Source organism: Siphateles boraxobius, unplaced genomic scaffold (assembly GCF_051911475.1).
Source record: "Siphateles boraxobius isolate OS27281-9 unplaced genomic scaffold, OSU_SipBor_1 25, whole genome shotgun sequence".
Classification (NCBI taxonomy): domain Eukaryota; kingdom Metazoa; phylum Chordata; class Actinopteri; order Cypriniformes; family Leuciscidae; genus Siphateles; species Siphateles boraxobius.
The window spans coordinates 33,544,545-33,570,927 of record NW_027508866.1 but is presented as its reverse complement, the minus strand read 5'-3'; the positions used below and the strand labels follow the sequence as shown (position 1 = coordinate 33,570,927).

At 35.7% G+C, this 26,383-nt stretch overlaps 4 protein-coding genes and 1 long non-coding RNA gene across 8 annotated transcripts in view; 2 read left to right on the top strand and 3 right to left on the bottom strand.

The window, feature by feature from the left end:
- Window positions 1–7,881, bottom strand: part of hip1ra (huntingtin interacting protein 1 related a) — a 15,376-nt gene extending 7,495 nt beyond the window's left edge. Inside the window, exons 1-16 of the mRNA XM_077243698.1 lie at window positions 7,435–7,881; window positions 6,551–6,614; window positions 5,853–5,995; window positions 5,702–5,758; window positions 5,492–5,572; window positions 5,316–5,392; window positions 5,172–5,233; window positions 4,445–4,585; window positions 4,300–4,357; window positions 3,648–3,723; window positions 3,367–3,498; window positions 3,233–3,282; window positions 2,968–3,040; window positions 2,703–2,886; window positions 841–929; window positions 439–543 (exon numbers count right to left, since the gene is read on the bottom strand). Of these exons, the coding sequence (XP_077099813.1) occupies window positions 439–543; window positions 841–929; window positions 2,703–2,886; window positions 2,968–3,040; window positions 3,233–3,282; window positions 3,367–3,498; window positions 3,648–3,723; window positions 4,300–4,357; window positions 4,445–4,585; window positions 5,172–5,233; window positions 5,316–5,392; window positions 5,492–5,572; window positions 5,702–5,758; window positions 5,853–5,995; window positions 6,551–6,614; window positions 7,435–7,530 (1,488 nt within the window). The 5' untranslated portion in view covers window positions 7,531–7,881. The remainder of the gene's footprint in view (window positions 1–438; window positions 544–840; window positions 930–2,702; window positions 2,887–2,967; window positions 3,041–3,232; window positions 3,283–3,366; window positions 3,499–3,647; window positions 3,724–4,299; window positions 4,358–4,444; window positions 4,586–5,171; window positions 5,234–5,315; window positions 5,393–5,491; window positions 5,573–5,701; window positions 5,759–5,852; window positions 5,996–6,550; window positions 6,615–7,434) is intronic.
- ccdc62 (coiled-coil domain containing 62) lies at window positions 7,740–17,996 on the bottom strand. Of its 2 annotated transcripts, XM_077243699.1 has the most exons (14): window positions 17,333–17,996; window positions 17,213–17,253; window positions 16,289–16,426; window positions 15,929–16,121; window positions 14,885–15,051; window positions 14,677–14,778; window positions 14,417–14,588; window positions 14,155–14,271; window positions 13,638–13,726; window positions 12,819–12,919; window positions 11,978–12,493; window positions 10,464–10,575; window positions 9,583–9,801; window positions 7,740–8,303 (listed from the first exon to the last, which is right to left on the bottom strand). In XM_077243699.1, exons 1-14 carry the CDS (start codon window positions 17,391–17,393, stop codon window positions 8,250–8,252), a joined length of 2,082 nt encoding a protein of 693 aa, XP_077099814.1. In that variant the 5' UTR covers window positions 17,394–17,996; the 3' UTR covers window positions 7,740–8,249. The 2 variants fall into 2 exon arrangements, with proteins under 2 accessions (XP_077099814.1, XP_077099815.1); XM_077243700.1 differs by lacking the exon at window positions 11,978–12,493 and having other exon boundaries at window positions 17,333–17,974.
- denr (density-regulated protein) lies at window positions 17,960–21,730 on the top strand. 2 transcript variants are annotated; one of them, XM_077243705.1, is made up of 8 exons: window positions 17,960–18,044; window positions 18,942–19,052; window positions 19,179–19,198; window positions 19,348–19,432; window positions 20,292–20,408; window positions 20,997–21,113; window positions 21,201–21,340; window positions 21,428–21,730. In XM_077243705.1, exons 2-8 carry the CDS (start codon window positions 18,953–18,955, stop codon window positions 21,470–21,472), a joined length of 624 nt encoding a protein of 207 aa, XP_077099820.1. In that variant the 5' UTR covers window positions 17,960–18,044; window positions 18,942–18,952; the 3' UTR covers window positions 21,473–21,730. The 2 variants fall into 2 exon arrangements, with proteins under 2 accessions (XP_077099820.1, XP_077099819.1); XM_077243704.1 differs by having other exon boundaries at window positions 18,002–18,170.
- LOC143750557 (uncharacterized) lies at window positions 20,252–26,383 on the bottom strand. Of its 2 annotated transcripts, none has more exons than XR_013207174.1 (3): window positions 26,322–26,383; window positions 21,859–21,895; window positions 20,252–20,369 (listed from the first exon to the last, which is right to left on the bottom strand). It is a non-coding gene; the product is annotated as an uncharacterized LOC143750557 (long non-coding RNA). The 2 variants fall into 2 exon arrangements; XR_013207175.1 differs by lacking the exon at window positions 26,322–26,383 and adding an exon at window positions 21,978–22,075.
- On the top strand, window positions 23,504–24,570 carry LOC143750554 (hydroxycarboxylic acid receptor 2-like). Its single transcript, XM_077243703.1, has one exon. It carries the CDS (start codon window positions 23,504–23,506, stop codon window positions 24,440–24,442), a length of 939 nt encoding a protein of 312 aa, XP_077099818.1. The 3' UTR covers window positions 24,443–24,570.

The window sequence follows — 26,383 nt, the reverse complement described above, 5'->3', positions numbered from 1 at the left end:
CATTTTAAAATATATTCAAATAGAAACATTTATTTTAAATTATAAATATATTTTGTAATGTATATAAAAAAAAAAAAATATATATATATATATATATACAGTACAATTACTGTATTTATTGTATTTTTGCAGCGTTGTTGAGAATAATAGTCTTCTTTCCAAATGAAATGAGACATCAAAAATATTAAAAAATATTACCAACCCCAAACTTTTGAACAGTAGTGTGTGCATTAAATAAAAACATTTAATTTCAGCAAGTATATGCATGTCTCATTTGGTTTCATGCAATTTTAATTTAATTACTACTATCATACAAATAGGTATTATATCAGATATCTCCATCAGTCATTGAAAAATTCCTATTGGTTATGGTAAGACAACTTCTCTAAATCTCAAGAATGACTGGAGTCATAAAGATAAATGTGTAGTGTGTGAGACCTGGGCGCTGTTGTCCTGTCTCTCCACCATCATCTGTTGTTTGGCTGTGAGCAGATCCTCCTGCGCTTGCTGAGTGCTGTTGACCTGCTTCACCATCTCTGCATTCTGACACACACAACAAACAGCATTAGCAATGACGATAAGCGAATGGAAAAAGACATTTCAACAATTTCTAGGACCAATGAGGGTCTTTTTTTTCTCCAGAACTCCTCATGTCAACACATTTGTGAAATATTTCTTTCATTTTGCCTCATATTCACAGAAATACGAGGAACATAATTACAATGTGTTCTGATGTTTTTGTGGAGATTTGTGCAGTTTTACTGGAGGCAGACACTGTTTGTCATTAATATGTTATAAATACAGCTAAATAATTCAGTCGTGATAGGCACAAACCTTTACCTTCCTCATGAGATCAGCATGTCTGCTGACCAGCTCGGCGTGTTTCTCTTTGAGTCGAGAGAAGTGTATCTGAGCAGTTTGAGCTCTGCCTAGAAAACATGAGAACTAGAGATCAACCCCACTGTGAGATTTTCATTGACACTTCCGTTCAAAAGCGTGGGGTCTGTAAGGTTTTTGAATGAAGTCTCTTCCGCTCATCAAGGCTGCATTTATTATATCAATGTTGAAAACAGTTGTGCTGCTTCGTATACAATGAATAGAAAGTTCAAAAGAACAGCATTTATTTGAAAAATAATATTATGTATTATAAATGTCTTTACTGTCACTTTTGATCAATGTAATGCATCTTTGCTGAATAACTGTAATACATTTTTTTTAAATCAGTAACACTTTACAATAAGGTTTTATTTGTTAATAGTTAACTACATTAGTTAACATGAACAAGCAATGAACAATACTTTCGATAGTCCACTTTAGACATTCTACTAACTAGAAGTAACTTTGCAGCTACATGTCAACTAACTGTCATTAGAGGATTAGTAGACTATCTGCTAACACTTTATTTTGTTGGTCCCCCAAATACTACTAACTATAAGTAACTTGGCAACTACAAGTCAACTTATTCTACTAACCCGAACCCTAACACCTAACCATAACCTAACAGTCTACTGACAGTCTACTACAGTCTACTAATACTCTAATGAGAGTTAGTTGACATTTAGTTGAAAAGTTACTTATAGTTAGTAGAATGTCTAAAGTGGACTATCAAAATAAAGTGTAACCGGCTCCATTTCTGAACCTTTAATCGGAACAACACAAACGCACCGGCCTAACTCACTCACTCGTTTTTATCTACCCAGCCTTTTTCTGAACACCCCGCTGTAACCTTATAACTGACGGTGCAAAACAAAACCCTGGCAACTTCACAACAAAATTATAAAGAGTCTGCGCGCTATACTATTAGTTCATGTTAATTAATGCATTAACTAATGCAACCTTATTGTAAAGTGTTAACAAAAAATCTTCGACCCCAAAGTTTTGAACGATAATGTATGTGTTTTTAAAGGGAAAGTTCACCCAAGAATGTAAATTCTGTCAGTAATTACTCACCCTCACGTTGCTCCAACCCCGTAAGACCTTCGTTCATCTTCGGAACACAAATTAAGATATTTTTGATTAAATCTGAGAGCTGGATCACTCCTCCATAGGCTTCTAAGGGATTGAAACTTGCTGGCCCTGAAAAGTTATTAAAGACATTGTTAAAATAGTCCAAGTGACTACAGTGGCTCAATCTTAAGTTTATCAAGCGACGAGATAACGGAGAAGCGCAAAAAAAACAAAATAACGACTTTATTTCAACTATTCATTTCCTTCTCTGTGGGCCTCGAACTAGTGAGTTCACTAGTTTAATAGCGCATCACACACATGACCAGTGTCGGCCAAAAGTGAGCCTACGTGTGACGTTCAACACAGAAACACTACGCTATCACACTACGTCACTCACTCGAGGCCCACAGAGAAGGAAATGAATAGTTGAAATAAAGTCATTATTTTTGTTGTTTTTTGCGCACAAAAAGTATTCACGTCGCTTGATAAACTTAAGATTGTGCCACTGTAGTCACTTGGACTATTTTAACAATGTCTTTAATGACTTTTCAGGGCTGGCAAGTGTCAATCCCTTAGAAGCCTATGGAGGAGTGATCCAGATCTCAGATTTAATCAAAAATATCTTAATTTGTGTTCCGAAGATGAACGAAGGTCTTACGGGGTTGGAACAACATGAGGGTGAGTAATTACTGACAGAATTTTCATTTTTGGGTGAACTATCCCTTAAAGTGTGTCTGGGGTCAGAGGTCACTCACTGCCCGCGTCCTCGGCCGTGGCCTGAATGCTGGCAGCGACTGCGGTCTGGGCTCTGAGGTTCTCCACCTCCATGCGCAGACGTTCGTTCTCCACCAGCGCCATCTGCTTGTGCGTCCGCTGGTCCTCAAGCTCAGACTCCAGCATATTCACTTGAGTTTTGAGCTGGACCACGGCGCGCTGGGCCTGCAGACACACAAGTGATGGGAATCACAGGAGAAGAAAATACTTCTTCAAGACAGATGTAATTAAAGTCAAATGTCTTACCTCCACTTTTATGAGCTCCAGCTCTGGTTTCACCACCTCAAGTTCCTTCCTCAGAGTATCAGCCTCAGTCTCTCTGAGGATATATCGGTCAAATTAAAAAAATGCCAAACATTCGGTCTTCCAATTTCTTTATTATTATTCTCCTCAATTTATAAAAACAGTAAAGATATCAAAACTATCAACACAACTTATCTTTGTCAACTTTGCTCTCCGTTTATACATATGAAATAGATCTCATAAAGCGAATAGATCTCAGGCGTGTTACCTTTGCTCTGGTATGTCACTTGGAGGGTCGAACTGGTTGTAACCGTAATACTGTTGAGCAAAATAATCAAATGTTAAGATTGTCGCAGATGTAGAAAAGCTCTCAAGATCTTGAGCACTCCAGGCTGTGTTTACCATCTGGTACTGTCCTTCACCAAAATCCAGCTGCGTCTCCGTGTCATCATCGTCCGGTATTCTCTCGTTTCGAACGACCACGGGCTTCACGTGATCAGCGAGTGAAGCCGCACGCAGGAAATTTGGAGAATCCTTAAACATTCAGGCCCTTTCAATTAAACAGCATTCATATGCATTCGTCCAACATGTTACGCAATATTGTTTCTTTTATAGGATTTTGTGAAAAAGTTTTCAGTCAATATGCTTTGAAATTCAATTAAATATGGATTTGAAAACCTTACATTAGGAAGATCAGGGATCTGAATGATAGTTTTGAAAAACTCAATCCCTCTCGCTCTCTCAAAAAACTGTGTCAAACTGTGGAGGACAAAGACAGACCAATAAACTATATGGTCAACAAATATTTTTCTATGCCAAACATTAAAGGGATAATTCACACAAAAATTCTGTTTTTAATTCCTCACCTTCATGTCGTTCCAAACCCGTTTGTTCATCTTCGAAACACAAATGAAGACCTTTATAATTAAATCTGAGAACTTTCTGTCCCTCCATTGACAGGTACGCAACTACCACTCTGACGCTTCAAAAAATTAATAAAGAGATCGTAAAACTAATTCAAATGAATTGAGTGGTTAAGTTCAAATTTTCTGAAGAGACTCCATCACTTTATATGATGAACAGATTGAATTTAGGCTCACGGGTTTGGAACGGCGTGAGGGTGAGTAAATGATGAGACAATTTTCTTTTTTTTGGGTGAACAGTACATTTTAATGTTTTGATGTCTGATTTTACTTTCAAATTTCTAGATTGGAGCTTTAGTTTCAATGCTGTTTATTTAAATAAATATATGAACCATAATACTGGTCATAGGCAATAACGAATATAATTGACAGCTTTTGGTATTGACCAAAACTGACTGCAGACCACCGTTACCTGTTGAACTGCTCGCGGAATCGCTCTCTGTGTCCTAACAGAGCGTCCGTTGGTATTCCTGTGACACATATGCACAACGGCTGTTGAACTCAATGACAATCATTCATTTAAATAAAGAGAGAAGCATGTAAAGAACATGACTCACGGCTGTGTAGCTTGAACAGGAGCTTGACCAGGAAATGGTAGAGTGGACCGCAGTCCTGAATGACCAGAACCAGCGGTGCCAGACGGCACTGGCCCACCGCAGTGGTAGAGCTGGTGGAGTTGGACTCCATCTGCCGGAAAACTGCATTAAAAATTTTTTTTTAAATGTATAAATTATACATATAAACATAAAAAAAATTACAGCCGTACAGAACGGTTGGCTCAAAAGTTTGGGATTGGTAAGATTTTTTAATGTTTTTTTCTGCTCATCAAGGCTGGATATTATTTGATAAAAAATACAGTGAAAACAGAAATATTGTGAAACATTTTTACAATTTAAAATAACAGTTTTTTATTTGAATATTTTTTTAAATGTAATTTATTCTTGTGATCAAAGCTGAATTTTCAGCATAATTACTCCAGTCTTCAGTGTCACATGATCCTTCAGAAATCATTCTAATATGATGATTCACTGTTTAAGAAACATTTATTATTATTATGAATAAGTTGTGCCGCTGCATATTTTTGTGCAAACAATGATACTTTTGTTCCAGGATTCTTTGATAAAAAGAAAGAACAGCATTTATTTGAAATAGAATATTATATATTATAAATGTATTTATTTACTGTTACTTTTGATCAATTTAATGCATCATTGCAGAATAAAAGCTTTTTTTTCGAGTTGGATTAAAAACATTATTGCATCCTTGATAAGACACTACGCTTACCTGTTTCTTGCAGCTTTAGAGCTGCTTCCATGTAGTCCAGAACCTCACCTGTCATGTCAAACCTGTATAAATAGCAAACATGAGCATTTATTTCCATTAACAGATCATTCAGGAAACTAAATCATAAGCAATGAATGCCCTTACACTTTGTTGATATCAATAGCGATGGCTTTATCAAGAACTTCCTCAGGAGTTTCAAGGTTTGGTGGGATTTCCAGATGCTGTGGGGGACACAGGAAAAAAAATATATATATATATATAAACAGGATAGTATATGTGTTGATGAACTCAAATGTTATTGAAGGAAACATTAAGCCTGCCTTTAAATGGAAATTGATTTTGATACACAGCAGCTTGGCGTAAAGCGCAACAATATGTCCATATCTATCATGTAGATTCCCCTAAAAACACAGCAAACACATACAAATTTTAAGTTGAAAGATTCACATGCAAGAATAATCGATTTATATGAGATAATGTAAATATGTTAAACATGACAGTATAACATCCAGATAATTTTACACACTCACCCATAATATTCCCATCTGTCCAATGCCTGCAGTGTGACCTCTGCTGTCTCGTAAAGTCTGAAAGAAAGTAAAACAAAAATGTGTAGGGTAATTTTAGATGAATAAAGTGAACTTAAAGGCATGTGAGGATACTGTGGTAGACGGGACTGACGTTGGGATGGCCGTCTCGGAGGAGTTTGTGGACCATGTGGCAGAACTTCCAGCTGATGATGGCGTTGCTGGACAGCGGCAGACTCACGGCATGAGACCAGAACGTGACGGCGCCGCCTTCCTTATGTGTGCCTAAAATAATCTCTGTACAAATGTTTAGGACAATGTACTAGTCCAGATATCGAAGATGATATAGAGCAGATTTCAACTGCCTAATTGTAAATGTAACTATATTATCTCCAAACTTACTATATAAAGTAAGAAATACAAGTATGTCCAAATTGATTTGCATACATACAGTGTATATTCAAATAACGCGATTTAGCCTATACTCAAATATAGGAAATCTCAACTGGTTGATTGCTTGTAACATTGCAAAATGTATTGTAAACTATATTATCGCCAAGCTATAATCTGCTAAATAAAACATGAAGACATCAAGATATTATAAACATTGAAGTCATTATTGTCTGTGAGGCTGCTTTGAAACCATGTTTATTGTGAAAAGCACTAAACAAATTTGAATGAGATTAACTGATTAAGGACATACTATTACTGTTATATTGGGGATCTGTGTGTAATGCTCATTACAACACACAAATACATATTAAAATGATTATAAATTGGAGATATGTGAATTAAACTTCCTCCCCATAACAGACTAACAATATGCTGTATTAAAACTATACTAAAGGATACTGCGTCCATATTTCTCTTTGATAGGGGCCTCTGCGCTGGTGATGGATTTGGAGATGCTTTGAAGCTGTAAAGCAGATGAAATAAAGATTAAACATAACATCATTAATAAAAAAATAAATTATGCACACCTGTAATGCTGAATGAATATGACACATTTTAAAACATTAAATAACACACATTACAATGAAGTAAAAATGCAAATGAATAACCACTAAATAATTTTTGCCAGGTATATCATCTCACATATTTAACCATTACAAACAAAAGTAGGCTACAGTTAAAGTATTGGGTCTTAGTAATATAATAAAAATATAATAACATGGTATTAACAAGGTAAGTTACTCCAACAGTACTTCAAATAATACCATGTATGATGCTTATAAAGAGATATTACTATGGTAAAATATATTACCATGGTACAAATGGAATTACAATGGTATACATACCCAAAAAAGATTATGGTATTAAACTGACTAGTAGCCTATATCGGGCCCCCCCAAAACATGGTACAAACTGTGGTACTTACAAAACAAGTATTTTATCACCGTGGTACAAGTCCAAAAACATGTTATTATAATGACGCATGTCCAAAAACCACAGAATGTAAATGAAAACAATGTATTAAAATATAATGGCGATTACGCGTACAACGTATCAACGGACTGCAGTTATAATGTCGCGGTGACGAGGCGAAGCGATCTAATGTGGAGATTTAAACGTGGTAAAAATGATCAGTTGTTTACTGTCATATTACATTATTTTATTATGTAAAACAAAACAAAAAACAATACAATATTTTCAGTGAAAGTATCATTAATACTAAAAACAGTAAACATCAAATGCACGTTGAATTAAGTAAAAATGTGCGCGTGCGTAAACCTCACCTGTAGTTTGACGAATTGCTCCTTTTCAGCAGCTAAAGCCTTTTCAGATTTATCCGTTTTCTCGTTTTTCTTCGATTCGGTTTTCTTTGAGGCCATATTTTACTTCTTCCTCAGATTAAGGCAATTGTACAATTGATCGATTGAGTCCCGACAAACACACTCTCTCTCTCTCACACACACACACACACACACACATTGAGATCTACCTGTTACGTCAACGAGTCACAAACAGGTGAGTTTCTTTGACAGGCTTTCTCATCCTTTAATCAATCTAAAATTGTATTTCAGGGTCAACCAAGTCAATGTTAGCATGTAAAGATCTTTATTGTCCTCTTAAATGTCCTGAGATTATGCAAATACTGTTTCAATGGCTTTTGAAAAGGCTGATGGCTCCTTCTCCTTACTGTGAGAACAACACTGGATTTCAGGTGTAAAAAACAACGATCTAGACTAGAGCCACATACCAGTTCATTATCTTAGAAACCAAACAGGTTAGGTGACAGGGGAAACTGGAATGACAAAAACAACCAGCGCATTTGTGTCATCTTGCAAGACAGGTTTAACACTTGAAGAAAGTAGTTTATAAATAACAAGTCTTAACATCTGTTCAGGCAGAGGTAGTGCTTTGTGTAGAATTAATCACTAATGCTTATTTTAGTACACATCATAAAAATAGATTTTGATTTAAAAATACAGCATCTGTAAAAATTACATGTTAGCTTTGCAAAACTCTTGGGTTGCCAAAACTGGATTTATTTTCCAGAAGCAGGAAGAGAAGATGAACAGGGATCCGCCGGTTCTCGTGGCTCTATGGATTACTTGCTTCCTTGTTGCAAATGTGCGCTGCTTTTGATCTGGGAGTCACTTTCCTTTTGGGAATTAAGGAGGAAAAGCCATTTAGTTGCAGTTTAATCTCGAAGCATCATTTTTACTATGTGTTAAATGATTGTGCAAATGTGATGTAATAAGTAATCATTCAGCTAGGGGTGAGCGATATGACCAAAATCACAATATGAGTCATTTTATTTAGAGATGCATGATATTTCGGCCACCAAATCGGTTTCAGTCAATAAATTCTCATTTTTAATGTTATCGTTATCGGTCCGATAAGAACAATTTGGCTGATGTAGTAAAGCTGATAATTAATGCATTACTTCCTTCAGATGAGACCCTTCAAATGCATATAAAATTATAATGAGAACATCATTATAATTGTGTGCTTGAGACATGGATTTAATGGTGAGACTTTGTTTTTGTAATCAGAAAAAAATTATATAAAAATTTGGATTTAGATTTATCGGCCAATATATCGGTTATCAGCTTTCAGATATAAAGGATTATTGGTTATTGGTATCAGCCAAAAGGTTCATATTGGTGCCTCCCTAATTTTATTTCACGATAGTGATATATTTATTTTTGAAACCATTGAAATTTCATAATTCTCATCACCATTTTCAACCTGAAAACTTCAAACACTGTATAAAGTAATCAAATGTATTAAAAAAAACACTGCAAAGTGTTCACTATGTAAATTAAATATTAATTTATTCTTATTAAATTTACAAAAGTGATTCAGTAATGAGCAGTGAGAGATTTTCTCTTTTTTTGTTAATAACGACAGCAGGTGAATCAGGTGTCAAGACTGACTGTATGGATCCAATATACTCATGCGTTTTCTTTCTCAACTGTTTACATTCACTTAAGACATAAACATTTGCAATGTTGCAAAGACATGGTCGCTTTGACACACAAGTATGTCTATTTATCCGTTCAAGTCTAATTAGTTGGCAAAAAAGCACAGTTTGATACTCACACGCTTTATGAGCAGCAGCTTTATATGCGTGGGTCTCTCAGACAGAGCTCAGAAACTCTCTGGAGAGCGAGGGCATATACTGAAATTAGTTGTCATTCGCTGCTTACTGCGCTTCAATGGTTTAAAATAATTTGTTTTTATACCACAATGGTTAAAAAAGCATGCAAACTTGCAAACTTTTGTGACCATGCAGCACAGTAACATGAGTGCGAGTGTAACCGCGATAGAGACGATAGTCCAAAATCTCTAACGGTTGACAAATTTTTACCGGTTAATCGGTTTTTGGTTTATCACCCACCCCTACTTGCAGCCTACATCCTCTTAAAGGGACATACCCTAAATGGTTGGCTTTCCTCTTGGCTCTGGGTGGAGGATTGGGAGTGGCTGCCATAGCCATGGTTACTTTGGAGGTGACAACCGGCATTGCAGATTGTGGGGTTTTGAGATTTCACTGGACTGACAGATTTCCTGGCAGAGCTTTCCAAACTTGCCACCATTTCCTGAGATTCAGCCAGCAGACGCTGTAAACGGCTTGTGGATGAGCTGTAACAATCCTGCGTGAGATGCAAACATACATGCGATAAATACAGAGATTGATAGCATGGATACCTTTCATTTAAATATGCCTAAAACACATGTGAAATTAATTTTAAAAAAATATTACTATTACAATAATACCATTGTACTGTAAAAAATGAGTATTCAATAATAATAATAATCATTATTTTTAATCAAAATACTATTTTAATTTATATTATTATTTAAATTATAAACATTAAATCAATAAAAAATATAATACTATTGAACTGTTAAAATTCTAATTAAATCAAAATTCTATTGTTATTTTTTATTTTTACATTATAAAATTATTTACATTATAAAACTAAATCAAAGAAATATTTTACTATTGAAATAAACTATTGCACTGTACAAAAATAGTATTTATTAATAATAATATACTAAATACTAAATTTTTTATCATTTAAATAATAATACTATAGTACTGTAAAAATAAGTATTTAATAATCATCATCATCATCATCATCATCATTATTATTATTATTTAACGGAACAAATAGATGCAATTTAAATATATTTGAAAATGCAGCAATTTTCTATCCTGATTTACACATAAATACAGAAATCCATATACATACAGAAAAATCCCTAATAAGAACAATATATGTAAAGTGTTTGTTGTGATGTGGTGGACTACCTCATTGGCATTGAGTTCAATGCTTATTGTAGAATCGGGTAAACTGACGGAGCTCCGCCTACTATGGTGAGAGGGGGAGGGACAATCCAGGTGAAGGCTCAGATCTGCTGCGCTAGTTAACCAAGAGAAAGGCAGAATTATTATCAGCCCAACAACATTAGGTGTGTTCAACTTAACGAGACTGATCGGTGTATGACATCAAAGTACCGCGAGTGCGATTCGAAAGCGTATGGAGCCGCTTGCTCTCTAATCGCTCTCGCGGTACTTTGATGTCATACACTGATAGGTCTGCACAGCACCGCTTGACATCGAACACACCTATTAGCACTGATTTCAAAACATGCCCAGATTAAATCTGCAAACTTTAGTGCAATGAATTTTAATATGGTAAAACGTGGTAAAAAGAGCTGAGAGTTCAACATTGATGGCTGGAAACATTATCAGATCATCCAAATTCTGATGGAAGACATTATTTTGGCAATAGAGTGCAACAGTGCCTTTTCACTTTTTTTCAGAGGCCTTGTTTCTGGAAGTATTTTTCCCATAGAGATAAAAAAAAAAAAAAAAAAAAAAAAAAAAAAAAAGTCCAACCAAAAGCTACAAGGACTATCACAACATTACAAACCTAGATTTGAAGCATGAAAAAGGTAAAAGACTAACTTTGAACTTAATGGCTTTACAATCAAAGCATTTTGAATTATATGATTGAAATAATCACAATGTTTAGATTTAAAACTATTAAAGATGTTGATTAATGTATATATAAAAAAATGTGTTTATTGCAAAATGTGCACAGAAATATCTACAACTTTATTACGTCATTCTCAGTGCTTCATGTGAGTGGGAGGGTGCTAAAGCACTCCTTTGGCTTGAATTGCTTGTTTCGATTCTCTGATTGGTGGAGATTTCTTTGCAGAATCATGGGTAATGTTTGTTTCTCACCACTGTGAAATGTGATTATTTTATAAACAAGTCAGAATAAGCCATAATAATGCATTTTATGAACAAGCCAAATAATACATCGATTAACATCTTCATAGTTCAAAGTATATATATATATATATATATTTTTTTTTTTAAGTTTTATAAGTTAACCTTAAAAATCAAATCCTCTATGGAGAAAAATAATGAGATTTTTACTTCGGGAAACCAACTGTTGAACTATATTCTGTTTTGTGCTGCTGGAGGCATACAAAATACATGTTTCACCTTTAATAAACGACCAAAAAGGAAAAATTATATTGGCATTTAGTTTGTGCTTTTAACATTCCTGTTGCATGTCGCTACCAAAGCCAAGGTCATGGGTTTGATTCCTAGGGAATGCATGACCTGATGAAATGCAAAACTTATATGCAATTGAATTCACTTTGAATAAAAGCATCTGCCAATTGTATTAATCTTTTATCCAAAACTCAAGCAACTTTGCATTCGGATTCTTTGGAAATCTGCAGAGCTTTCTATGCAGGCCTACAAATTACTACAATCTAACCCAAGACAAAGCTAGTTAATCCTACCAAGAGAATCTTGGATTGATATCCACATCGACAACACAGACAGGAGTTCCTGTCTCTGCATCATAGTCAATGACAGCCATTACATCCACGTCAGCTCTAGCATCAGAATACACTGCCTGACTCTGTGGAGCTTCTGATGGGCTGTTAGCGTTTTCACAGCAGAGAGCTGGAGGAGCGGACTGGATTAACAACTCAACACAGTTCTTCATTTCCATCTTGGCTGACTCTTGTTCACTGACATCACACCAGCAAGTTGTACAGGTGTTCTTAACGCTGTTGGTGCCTGAGCAACTTTCCTCTATGGCAGACTGTTCTGTGACTTCATGGATCGTGGCGCTCAAATCTGCGCCAAAGTCAGTCTGTGTTTCCATTTCGACACAAGGATGCTGCGTTAAAACTGATGGGGCATTTTTGCTTGAGCTGTGGCACAGTGTGGACATTAGCCCTGTTTCTAGTTCTGTCCCTTGATGATCACTGTATTCAAGCACATGACTGTCTCCTAAACCAGAATCAGCCCTAAGAACACAATAACACTCATAACTCAAGACGTCTGCACCAGGGTTATTATCCTTAACTAAAATGAAACTAAAGCTTATAAAGACATTTTTTTTTAAATGAAATAAAGCTGAAATAAAACATATAAATATTAGATGAATAACTTAAAAATGAAAATTAGCCATGGCAACCAACTGAAATAAGTTGACGTAGAAGCACTAATGTATAATAACAAATATAATTGTACATAAAAATACTAAAATAACACTGGTCTGGACAGAAGTAAAGCAAGTGGCTGAAATAAGCAATTTAAGTTTATTATACACTGCACATTGTAGACGCCCACCTCTCATGTGACCTTTGACCCTCATGATGTCGGAGTGCCTCTCTGGCGCTCTCCAAGTTCAGCTTCAGCAGCTGGAGGTCATTCTGTTGGTTTTCACACACCTGACACAAATACATGCATCAGTCATTCATTATGTGTAAACTTGGTGTGAAGCAAATCATAACCAATCAGAACATATCTGATGCTGTAGATCCAGTAATTTGGAGGAGGATTATGAACCAATGAGATTTCATGGAGGGCGGGGCTACCTAACTGGACCATGTGATAAAAAAAAACTGACCAAATGTGGTCTTGGCTGGTTAGGACACAAATATATTTTAAACATCAGATATGTTGATTGGTTTGGTCATGCCATCCTTAAAATAACAAATAGAAAATAATAAAGCAATAAGCCCTGTGAAGCCGTGGTTTACAGTGAATTTAGAACAGCTGACGGACGTTGTTAGGCACGACACAGAGCTTTTATAAAACAGCTAGTCCATAAAATATTTATTTTATTATTTATGTAAGGAGGTCAGAGCTGTATCTTTGTAGACTAGTTAATGGCAGAATCAAAGACCGAAACTATCCTTAAAAACACAGAAAAACATTACAGTTGGTTTCAAATTGATGAAAGATTACTGGCGCTGTTTAAGAAAAGATCACGACCAAGATAAATGTCATGGAAAAGGAACGCAGGATGTTTTACTTGCATGCTGACAAACTGGAAAAACTGCTCCAGAAGAACAAATGGGAAGGACAGAGATTTCTAAAAATGAATATTGACTGACATTGGACGAAGAAAAAAAGAGGGAGTTTTGAAAAAAAAAAAAACATTACCTGCCGCAGACAGACCAGCTCAGATTCAGATCGGGCTTGTTTTGATCGGGATAGTTCAAGTAATTCATCCCTCCAGCTTTTATCTTCATCTGGACAACAGACACAAATACCTCATTCATTTAAAACATTGATCATAAAATATGATCCAAATGAATTATGAAATATGAAAATAAAACCATAAAATATGTTTTCTGCACCAGTTAGTGTTTGTTTAGGCATTATTGCTGTTTGTTATCATTGTTTTATTATGGCTGTTCCGAAACATTTTTAAAAAGATGTACATCAATAAATTTCCTTGTTAGGCATTAATAACATCGTGTAACAATGTGTTTGTGAACTTTAATTTAAAACATTTACTGACAATTTAATATCTTTTTTAACATATTTTTCAAAACATACCCTTGAAATTCAAATTTCCGCAACAGTCTGAAAAAGTCCAGAACATGCCTACGATGCAGGTCACTAGGGTTTAAAACAGAGCCTATCTTACACTATAAAACGAACAGTAGTGACATACTCATCCTCTGAAATTCAACAGCAGTGATCTCTTTCTTCAGCAGCTGGTTTTCCTGCTTTAAGCGGATGAGTTCTTCTCTCTGGCTGTTGTTCTCAATGTTTTTTTCCTGAAGCTCAGCTGCAAAAAAATAAATAAATTAAACATACCGACAGCGTATTTATTTTTCATACAGTAGATTTACATTAAGCAAGAGACAGAAGAAGACATGGTAGGATTCCTAGAGAACACCAGTCAAGGATCTGGGATTGTTAAAAAAACCTACCTTTTAGTTGTGTGTTTTCATGTCTGCCCTCTCTGAATCTGTGTTTGTGTTCCTCCATTTCTCGGAGCGTTTTGCTCTCACGTGTTCGCAGCTCTTCAATTGATTTCTCTAGGTCACAAAGACGACCAGACAGCTCTAAAATGTGATTTGTGGCCTCAATCACATCTTTATCCTGATAAAAAAAGCATGCACTTACATTAGTGTGTCTGATTCGTAGGACATAAGATAAAGGATGTGTGAGTGTTTTGAGTCTCTGCTACCTTCAGCTTGAGCATGGAGCTGATCTCTTCCTCGCGCACCTTCAGCTGCCCCACCTGTGATGACAGTATCATGACTGTGGAGTTCAGACTCTGGTTCCTCTCCTATGAGTGTCATTTAATTGATGCAAGATAGAAGACAAGAAATGATTGGATCAGGATGGGACATGCTAGACCAAAAGCTCTAAGTAAAAATAAAAATGGACTTCACCTCCAAGTCCTGCTCATGTCTGCTGGTGTTCATCTGTCTCCGGCTCAGCTCGTGTAGTTGCTGTTGGGTGGTGTTGAGATCTCTGTGCGAGTCTTTCTCTCTCGCTTCTGCCACCTTCGTCCGCCTACTGAGAGTTCTGATCACCTCATTACGCTTATCCAGCTCATCTAGGCAACCATGAGCGGTTAAATACATTATACAGTGTTTTTTTTTAAAGAAACGACTACCATTATTCATGAAGGATGGACAAAATTGATCAAAAGTGACAGTAATGACATTTATAATATTACAAAAAAAAATTATTACAAAATAATTGTGCTCTTTTGAACTTTCTATTCATCAAATAATCTAAGAAAAATTCCATCAAAGAATTTATCTCAATTTCCACAACAACATGATTTTCAACATTGATAATAAGAAGAAATCAGCATATTAGAATGATTTCTGAAGGATCTGAAGACTGGAGTAATGATGCTAAAACTCAGCTTTGATCACAGGAATAAATGACATTTTACAATATACTGAAATACAAATCAGTTCTGGTAAAGTGTAATAATTTCTCAATATACCTGTTTTCACTGTATTTGTGATCAAATTAATGCAGCCATGTTGAGCAGAAGAGAGAGACACTTCGATTCAAGGAAAACTGAATTTCTTGCTACTTTGAATCAAAAGAGTTGATAATACAGTCAAATTATTTATTCATTGAGACCGGTCCGGATGCTCAAATAGAGCAACGTTTTGAAACTATAGCACTACACTCTAACCCCAGGTTGTCCCAGACTAAAATGCATGTTTGAGGTGTTTTAACTGAAAGCAACTTGCACTGACATATCTTTAAATATGTCAGTGCCATTGTTTTGTCTCAAGGCCTAATCCTGGCTTAATAGAAGCACTGTCTATGAAACCGGGCCCAAGTGTTTAATACAGAGGTCTTAAAGGTACAGTATCAAAAACAACCTGTTTGATTCTACGGGGCAGGAAAAAAAAGTGGAAATGGTAATAAAACGAAATTAGTGAACTTCACACTGGATTCACTCTCACCCTCCATTCGGGAACATCTCTGTTCCAGGATCAGCACTCTCTGACGGTCCTGCTCCCAGGACAGCAGCTGCTTGTGATGGGCAGCTGCCATAGAATTGAGTTCCTGGTCGCGGTCCTTTAATTCTGCTATGAGAAGCTGCAGCTCCAGCCGCTGCCTCTGCATGGTGGAGACCTCCAACCCATTATCTGGTGTCTGGTAACATCACAAAAACAGGACAATACATAAGCCACAGACCCATCCAAAAGTTAATATGCCAACCAGTTTTAAAATAAAATAGTATTCTGGAAAACTGGGAATTATCAAGCGATAAGCAGCAAATGTGGGAAATCACTTTAAGCCGTTTCAAACAAAATTTGTACCTGGAAGTTCTGCGTTAATGAAAAAGACGACAATGGTTTTGAGAGATCTTGCAAACTCAGTGCTGCTGGTCTCGTTCTGTTTTCATCTGGGAGCTTGGTGGAGGAAACATCTGGGGTCTCATAAGCAGCAAAAAGATTCTGAAGAATTGAGTATCATAAAATGAGCATCAAATCTCTTTTATTTGCCAGTAAGTGTAAAGTTAAATTTAATATGTAACTGCTCAACATGAAATCACCATTACAATAAATGCAAAGGAACATTTATGCATTGCAATATGCAAACAGAATGCAAAACAATACACATTAAAAGTGTAAAAAGTATGCGTTCTGTTTACTGAGAAAATGCAAGATTTACAATAAAACGGGGGAAACATATCATAATTTTTTCACATATTAATTTTCAATTCTGCATGACCATTATTCTACACCCCTTAATCCTACCCAATACATAAACGATACAACTACCTAACTAACTATTAATAAGCAATAAACTAGTAGCTTATTGAGGCAAAAGTCATAGTTAATAGTGAATATGTGTCCCTCATACTTAAGTGTTAACGTTACCTAAAAGGTTTTTTAGAGGATTAAGTTAGATATCAGTCAGAATTTAGGCCATTAACGTTACTTATTTTTTATTATCTCTAATTTCCACATCTTAGAATAATCATGAATTCATCAAAACAATTTAAGAACACAAATGAAAGGAAGTCACATAGTGATTAAAAATATCCAATAAAATTATTTAAGCTCATTCAAAGTCTACAGCCATTGTAGTTCTGCACACCTTCTCAACAAACATCATGGATGCTTTTTTAATAGAATTGAAGGAGTTATGAGATCATGATCAGGTGGTCCTTCGCTTTCCCCCACCTCATCCACTGATGAGTGATATTATAACATAAAACAATTTGAAAAACAACCAACCTTTTTTACAGGAGTACTGTGCCATGGCTCCACTGGATATCCTGTGAAATCATCAAGTTAATTCATGTAATATAACAATCATCATGTTGAATTTCATTATTGTTGCATGACGTTTATCACCTTTTGATATTGAAAAACTTCCAGGAGTTTTAGAGTTTCTTCTGTCTTTAAACCCCTCCATCAAATCTCACATCGGACAAATAATAACACTGACAAATATCTGGACTAAGAGACAAGTCCTCAAATTACATCTGACCTCCCTTTAAATGAACAAAACATCAGCTCCAACATCAACCAGATGCACAATATCAGCATCATTGTCTGATTATCACAGAACTAAGTCTAATTGTTTTTAAAGATCCATTATTTAAGTGTAAACAAGACACTCGGGATTGAAAATAAACAAACAAATGCAATCTAAACACCCTAATTCGTATTTCCAAACTAAGATTAATTTATAAAAATTAACAAAAATATGCAGTTATAAAAATTAATTCAGAATCATTGTGAAATGTAAATGACAAGAACCGGGAATTATTGTCGGAATTCTTAAACGGCATGTTGTGAATGTGATCTGCGCTGAACGAGGCGTCCACCGCGATGCCTGGTTTAAAATTTTCGTTAAAAAATAGCTTTATGCGTTTTAATTTTATGAAATGACATAAAATGACTTATCTAAACAGATCTTGCTTATATGAAAACTATTAATTCACTATTAACCTAAAATACTCCACCACGACGTATGTACGTAATACGGCATAGGCGCAAACGCAGTCGTTGCTCTGCCTCAGACAGGCGTTGTCAGGACCCAAAGCCAAATCAGACAGTGAAGGTGTGAACAGTGAAACAAGTAATACAGTGAAACTCTTTCACCCGTTAAAGAATAACAACTATAGTTAATGTAATAATGAGCAAGGTGTTACTCAAAAGCAAGTTAAACTGAGATTATACCGACGGGGTATGTATGAGTTTGAGCGCGTGGCTGATGTAGGAGAGCTGTGATTAGCAGTGGTGGCTAATGAATGGGAGCTCAGTGGTGTAGATGGATGATCATTGTGCGGAGGCTTCATGATTTAAATCACTGTCAGTGGCTCTGAAAGATGTTTAAACTATATTTGAATGCTTATGAGAGTGTTATACGAAGAAGCTTTGATCAGAGCCATTGCATCTGGTCCTAGTGTGTTGGTTAGTATCTCTAAAGCACCACTAGGGTGTTGCTGGTACATGACATTTAATATGTTTAAATGCGCTTAAATGCATACTTTTATGATCCAAAATAGAATGTTTTGAGAGTTTAATGAATTTGAATCTATTAAAACGATTTGCCCAAGGTTGTTAAATAGTGCACATAAATAGTGTGGAAGATCTCTGTTCTGTCAAATGGGCCTTTTGTAATAAGATGAACAGATCTGCACATCTTTGGTTATGGCATTTTAAATTTCATCCCAAAAACCTGTGCCTGATGTGTAGTTAGTTATATCTGTTATAAATTAAGTATAATAATCTTCAGACAGACCACATTTCTGCATGCACGTCATGAAGGCACAACATTGTTGGTTTTGACAGTGTTGCAAAAAAAATGTTTGTGCAAACTTAACACTTTCCTCAAGTTGTATGTGCTTTTTTGCAGCATAATAGCTTAGAATTGAAGTATCAGTTCGTTAGCTACAGTGGATAAGCTCGAATTATGAGTCTAAAATAACCCTTGTGTTCTCTATGGTTTGTGTAGATTCATGTAATATGGCTACTACTGAAAATGCAGAGTCAGGTTTACCAGAAAATAAAGGGGATCGGGCCGACCCAGATGCAAAATACCCACTGAAAGTTCTCTACTGTGGAGGTGAGAAAATGCTTCTTTTTTTTGTGGGAAATGAACTGCATTGAAAATTCCATTTTTTAAATTAAATGTTATTCTCTTAATATTTTGTTTCACAGCTGTGTAATCTCTGTCTTCTTTTACTTGCAGTTTGTTCTCTGCCAGTAGAGGTGAGTACAAAACCTTACAAATTATCACTTCTGTTTTATTACTTGTTTCTTGACGTACGGTGGTTGTTTTTTAGATTTATTCAGTGAAAACTTCATACGGAATGATGGTATTAAGTGAATTAATAAAAAGTTTCTCTTTGCTCTGCTAGTACTGCGAGTACATGCCTGAGCCAGCCAAATGCAAACAGTGGCTTGAGAAGAACTTTCCTGATGTGTTTGCAAAACTGACTCTTGGCAAGTCAACTTTCTTTCACAGCAACTTTCATTGATCTCGTGAATTTCATTGATCAACTTTCGGTTTCACAGACAAGGCTTAGATTAACAATGACAAAACAATGGCACGGACATATTTTAAGATATATCATGCAAGTTGCTTTCAGCTAAAACAGCTCAAACATGCATTTTAGTCTGGGACTAGCTTAAAGGATTAGTTCACTTTAAAAAAAACTTTTGCTGATAATTTACTCACCCCCATGTCATCCAAGATGTCCATGTCTTTCTTTCTTTAGTCGAAAAGAAATTAAGGTTTTTGATGAGAACATTCTAGGATTTTTCTCCATATAATGGACTTCATTGGGTACCGAACGGTCCAAGGTCCAAATGAAAGTTTCAGTGCAGCTTCAAATGGCTTTAAACGATACCAGACGATGCATAAGAGTCTTATCTTGCGAAACGATCGGTCATTTCAAAAATAAATTAAAAAAGTTTAAGTTTTATAAGCACATATGCTCGCCTTGATCTGTTCTGTGATGCACGTTCGTGACTCTCCTGTTCGAACTCGTTCATCAAAACGAGTCATTTTGTTCGTTGAATGATTTGTTCAAAAATCCTAGAATGTTTTCATCAAAAACCTTAATTTCTTTTCGACTGAAGAAAGAAAGACATGGACATCTTGGATGACATGGGGGAGAGTAAAATATCAGCAAAAGTTTTTTAAAAAGTGAACTACTCCTTTAAGTCTTGTCTGTGAAACCGGGGGTACAAGTCACACAAAAATGTGGGAGGGGGTGATATTTGGTCAGCACCTTTATGACATGCACTGCTGTATCAGTTTGCCAGTATTTTGCTAACCAAAATCACTGCTGTTGTATAGGTACAGCACTCAAACAGGAAACAAGAGGAGGTGGTGGAGGAGGAGGAGGAGGAGGAGGCTGTGGTGGAGAAGTGCCCCCTGCAGGAGAGGAAGAGGAGAAGAAGAAACAGAAGAGAGGTTAAACATTTCATTTTATATTTAGATATCTATAAAATAAGTATTTGCACGAGCTAACGATGTTGCTCCCAAGTTTGAATCTGCGTAATTTTTCCATTGGCATTGCACACCACATCCAAAACTTTCCTGAATCTCTTAACTCTCCAATTAAGATATTTATTAGAATTTTTTTAAGTGTATTTTGGTTTTGTCATTGGTTATTGATATGATCTTCAATACCAGGCTACTTTAATTTTTATGTCAAGATTAGTTAAAGCATACAGTATTTCTATGTTATTTTAGTATTATTTATATAATATTGTAGTATTTATTGATATTTTGAATACTTTTATTTTTATATTTTCAGTTTAAGTTGGTCATTTTGCCATTTTTATTATTATTTTATTTCTATTTAGCTCATTTATTTCTATTTTAATTGTAATAATTCAACTTAAACTTCATTCAAATTTCTCATTTTAATTTAAGTTTTAAATCTAATATTTATATTTAGTTTAATTTCAGCTTGATTTTAATTGCTGGAAATTACAGATTTTTCTCTCTCTAGATATTAAAGTCTTTTTCCTGTTTTTTTTTTTGTTCCCTTTGCAGGTGGAAGAGGTCAAATCAAACAGAAAAAGAAGACCGTCCCTCAAAAAATCACAATAGCAAAAATCCCTAGAGCTAAAAAGAAATATGTCACGAGGGTGTGTGGCATGGCCACTTTCGGTAAGGCTGTGATTGTAGTAATAAGTATTAAATGTTTGTCATGTATTTTTACCCTGCGGTAACTTTTTATTCTGTGGTTCACATCAGACATCGACCTTAAGGAGGCTCAGAGGTTTTTTGCTCAGAAATTCTCCTGTGGTGCCTCAGTGACAGCAGAAGACGAAATCATCATTCAGGGAGACTTTACAGATGATATCATCGATGTCATCCAGGAAAAGTGGCCTGAGGTGAGCAAACATCCCAGATCCCAGCGGTCAATCCGACCAGGTGAACCATTATCAAAGCTTTTCTTGACATATTCTCTAACCCGACAGGTGGATGACGACAGCATCGACGATCTTGGAGAGGTCAAAAAGTGAAGCCCCATATGCACTTTTACTGAAACTGATGTGACGTGACAGCAAACCTGGCCAAATGTACACATTGACATAAAAGCCCTTTTATATCTATTTTATTTACTGTATAGAATTTCCATGGACTTGGCTTCATCCTTGGGGTTTTTCAGTTCTTGATAGCAGCTTTGTCACTTGGTTGCCAAATGTCTGGAATGATGTGACTTAAAGCATTTCACACATGCAAACAATAGACTAATAAATTTCGGTCTCATTCGACACACATCTGTTGTGCATCGTTTCTTTTATTGCTGAATCCAGTGCAACACTGTAGCCTTTAGTTTGATTTAGATATACATTTTAAAAGTATATTCATTACATGTTCACAAAAATAAAAAAAATCATTTACTCACCCTCATATCATTCTGAAATCGTAAGACTTTATTTCTTCTGCAAAATACAAAAGGAGATAATTTAAAGAATATCCAGTAGGGTGAATTCAATACAATGACAATACACACTTGTGACTTACTTGATGGTTTCATTAAGCACACAAAAGTGTCAGCAAAATATCCATGCGGCTAAATGATACTTTTCTTAGTGCTCCAATAGGTTTTGGGGAAAACCAACCTGATGTTTAAGCCATAATACAAAAAAAAAACAAAAAAAACAATCACAGCCGCTGCATTTCTCTCCTTTTCTTCAGTCCACACTCCAGTCCAACTGCCATTTAAAATTTCAGAAATGCCACACTTATTTCCACAAAAATATATCTGTTCAAAAGTAAAAAATGCATGCTGAATCAACGTTCTACCATGCACATATAACTCTTATACTCCAATGCCACTAGTCCACAGCTGTGAACTGTAAGCGGTTTAAAGACCCCCGCTGATTAGATTCATCCCTACACTCCTCGGTCTGACGGACTCTCAAATCCTCTGGCACCAATTTATTCACAATGTCCTCCACGGGGAGCAGGTCCTTCAGCTCGACGGCCCCGAGATGCTGGAACTCTCTCCCCCTGCATCTTCATGGCTTCCCACCTTCACAACTTAACAGAAAACATTTGTTTACTTGGTTTTATTGAAATGTTCTGACTGAGATTTTGCCTCGTTTTATTGTGCTTATTTTCTTCGGTCTCTAGTATCTATGTGAGCTACTTTCTCTTTTTATTTCTGTTCTAGTTGTTGCAAAGTTGTTTCTTTACCTGGGTTTGTAAAAGTCCATATATAAGTATTATTAATTGAAGTAAGTAATTTAGCCAGAATATTGTAATGCGAAATTTTTTTTTTTAAATAAATGCCCAGATTATATTTCGCCCCAAAATCAAAAGAGCTATATTTACTGGCAATAATGTCAGTAATGGCCCTCACAAATTTCAATTGCATACTATAATAATATACAAATATATATACAAATTATAAAAAATATTACATTTATAAAGAACAATTGCGTAAATCATAATAGTATTTGTACTTCAATGTCTGCTTATTTTAAAAATATATGTTCTTTTTTTATTAAATATGTGCTTAACTGTCATTAAAATAGTCACAATGCAAAAAAAAGCGTACTAATGATAAGTTATTTTTATTAAAAAAAAAAAAATATATATATATATATATAATAATTTTGGATTGAAATATAACCTGGACATTTTTTTGTGAGATTTATCCTAACACTTACATCAGGAGCAAAACATGCAAAATCATGTTGAACAAAAACAAAAAGTTCTTTGTTAATTGTATTGTTCAGTTTTTCATTGTATGCCCAAGTGTAAAGTACACTACTCATAATCATTTTAATGGTGCTTTTGGAGAGTCCCAAGTTGTAAAGTGATGTGATTATTAAATTCATTAGAGGCACAAATTCCTCTCGAGGCCATTTACCCATCACACCTGGGTTTTTTGTTGTCCTTGTGCATGCTTACATCTACACCATTTGCATGAGAGCAAACATCTTAAGAACAAGTCTCATGGGAATCATTTCCGTATGAGACGAAACAGTAAAAAGATATGAAGTTCTCTGACTTTTGTCTAGTTTCACAGCAGCATCATAATCATGAACAACTCCTCAATCTGCTGCACTTATGAAACACCCATGCTGGACCAATTCCTTCCCCCTGTAATGTTCACGGAATTCATATTGGGCCTTATGGGGAATGTCCTCGCCCTCTCGATGTTCTTCTTCCACAAGGACACCTGGAAGCCCAATTCTATTTATCTAGCTCACCTGGCTCTGGCGGATTCTGTGGTCCTTTTCTGCCTTCCTTTCAGGGCTGACTACTACCGCAGGGGCAAGGACTGGGTCTTCGGAGACGCTTTCTGCCGTATTTTGCTGTTTCTTCTGGCCACCAACAGAGCTGCTGGTATATTCTTCCTCACTGCTGTCGCTGTTGATCGATACCTGAAGATCGTCCACCCTCTCAACCGCATCAACCGCATGGGTCTGCGCTACGCCCTATGGGTCTCTTTTGGCCTGTGGGGTCTCATCATAGCCATGACTGCCTACCTGTTAACAGACAAACATTTCTACTATCTAAACAACCACACACAGTGTGAGAGCTTCAACATCTGCTTTGGGAATAATTCACGGTTCACCTGGCACAATGTGTTCTACGTTATCCAGTTCTTCGTGCCCACGGCCATTGTAATCTTCTGCACGACATGTATTACATGGCAGTTAAAGAGTAAGACATTGGACAAAAAGGGCAAAATCAAAAGAGCAGTGCAGTTTATCTTAGCAGTGGCTGTGGTTTTCGTTATATGTTTCTTCCCAAGCAACATCTCGCGTATCGCCATGTATGTCCTGAAGCTCTGGTATAACGAGTGCCACTATTTCAGTGAGGCAAATGATGCGTTCAAAACCACTGTCTGCTTTACCTACTTCAACAGCGTGCTCAATCCCATTGTCTATTACTTTTCAAGCCCTGCGTTCAGTGGATCCTTTAGGAGAATTTTCATGAAACTTCTAGGAAAGAAAATTGAGGATAAATTATAGTTCTGTGGCAATATTCAGGTAGACACTGGCCCTGTCCCAAATCCTAATCTCTCACAGTTCCTCAAAAAGTGCATTCAATGGGAGCATTGGTGAGCATGTTACTGAAGCCTAAAATGACTAATTGGACACACTAGTCTCATGGACTCCCATGCAATCACAAAAAAGTGAACATAAAGAGTGTCATTTGGGACAGGGCCACTATGTATAGTGGGATATATATTCATTTAAATGTAAATGATACCTGCCAATATATATTCGTTTAACACATCTATGTGAGACAACCTTCAAAAAATGTTTTAACTGTTAATTAAATGTTACACATTATATATTATATATTTAAACAGTTGAGTTATTTCTAAACATTAATTACATATTTTTCACTGTCTGTTTGGAATACTGACCTGTTACTAGTTATTCAATAAATATTCTCCTTATTAACTGATGAACAAGTTTGAATTCAATTAGGTGTGCATGCTCTTTAGACAAATATTTAACAAAAATTGCAAAGAAATAGTTAAACGAACAAATATTTGCAGACATAAAATGACTGTTTATGTTGTACAATCTTGAAATTTGAAAGACTGGCTTTGATTAAATTTCAGACACATTTTCAGACACACATCTCATGAAGAACAAATTTTATATCTAATCCACAAAGTTTTATGCAGATTTTGTAATCAGTGTGAATTTATCTGTCTTACCACTAAAATCCAGAAGAGGGAGTGTCACAGGCAGAATTTGAGCTTTGAAATGATGAGAGAAGGTGAATCCTACAGGGTAATCATGCCATTATGAATATATGTAAAGCAGGTAACAGAATAGAGAAAGTGTTTCAAGGGAAAACTGAGAAATTAACAAAATTATAACAAATCTAATCACAAATGAAATGTGGAGAATACAATCCTGATTGCAAACCTTGATATCAGTGTTAAATCTGCATTTAATTTCTGCATTAAATCGTTCTGTTCCTCTCCTCTGAACCTGAATTTCTGCATATGCATTTTAATATAAGCTATTTTGGATGATGATCCATCTTATTTCATTGGAAAAATTTACATTATTTGTGTTGCGTATGGCCCTTACCACTTGCAAAAAAAAGCCATTTGAAATGTGTGACTTGTGGCGAATAATATTATTTTTTTTAAACGAAACAGAACATTTATTTGGTCTAAAGAACATATGGCCGTATAGAGTGCTTTAGCGCCAGCCCCCTTTTTCAGCGGCGCTGGTTCGGAAAATATTTTTCTGTTCATTTTTCCCATCGGTATTTCAAAAAAGTTTTTGTTAAAACATTATGAACCAAGCCAACCAGCTACGAAGTAAATCCTAAGATTACAAACTTTGATTTGAAGCAAAAATATATTTGAAAATCGGATAAAAACACAAAGGTACAAGACCGTGTACTCAAAAACTACAATCCCATGAAGCTTTGCGAACAGCATAATTGAATTAAAACTGATGAAGAAATATAAAACTACTCTTTTGAAATATTGATTACATATTAAAAAAAAACTATATATTAAAAGTTTATTGCAAAATATGCATATATATATATAAATATTTTGAGAGCGTAGAGATCGATTCTTGCGGAGCTTCATGGGACTGGGTGGAGCTAAACAGCGTGTTTACCTTTTTTCAACTCTGATTGGTGGAATTTTCTGTACAGCATCATGGGTAATGTAGTGATTCACCACGCATTCCATTGTTCAACATGATTATTTTATAAATAAGTTGAAATAATGCTGACTGACGGGTTCAACAGAAGCAAAATATCATCGATTAACAACCTCATCGCTCACAGTAGGTCTGTCTTTTTTAGTTCCTGAACCCAACTGTTGCACTCATTGACTCAGATGTGATTTGGTGTTTCTTTCCTTACATGAAAACAGCAGTCAGAGTGTAAAAGCTGATTCCTCTCCAGTAAGGATGGAGAACATCTGT

Coding starts and splice junctions, on each gene's coding strand:
- ccdc62 (XM_077243699.1), bottom strand. CDS start 17,393: ATGGAGGGGTTTAAAGACAGAAGAAACTCTAAAACTCCTGGAAGTTTT. Junction 15,052..15,928: donor GAGATGTTCCCGAATGGAGG/GTGAGAGTGAAT, acceptor ATGGTTGCCTAG/ATGAGCTGGATAAGCGTAAT. Junction 9,802..10,463: donor TTGAACTCAATGCCAATGAG/GTAGTCCACCAC, acceptor CATCTCACGCAG/GATTGTTACAGCTCATCCAC.
- denr (XM_077243705.1), top strand. CDS start 18,953: ATGGCTACTACTGAAAATGCAGAGTCAGGTTTACCAGAAAATAAAGGG. Junction 19,053..19,178: donor GAAAGTTCTCTACTGTGGAG/GTGAGAAAATGC, acceptor TTTTACTTGCAG/TTTGTTCTCTGCCAGTAGAG. Junction 20,409..20,996: donor GAAGAAGAAACAGAAGAGAG/GTTAAACATTTC, acceptor TTCCCTTTGCAG/GTGGAAGAGGTCAAATCAAA.
- LOC143750554 (XM_077243703.1), top strand. CDS start 23,504: ATGAACAACTCCTCAATCTGCTGCACTTATGAAACACCCATGCTGGAC.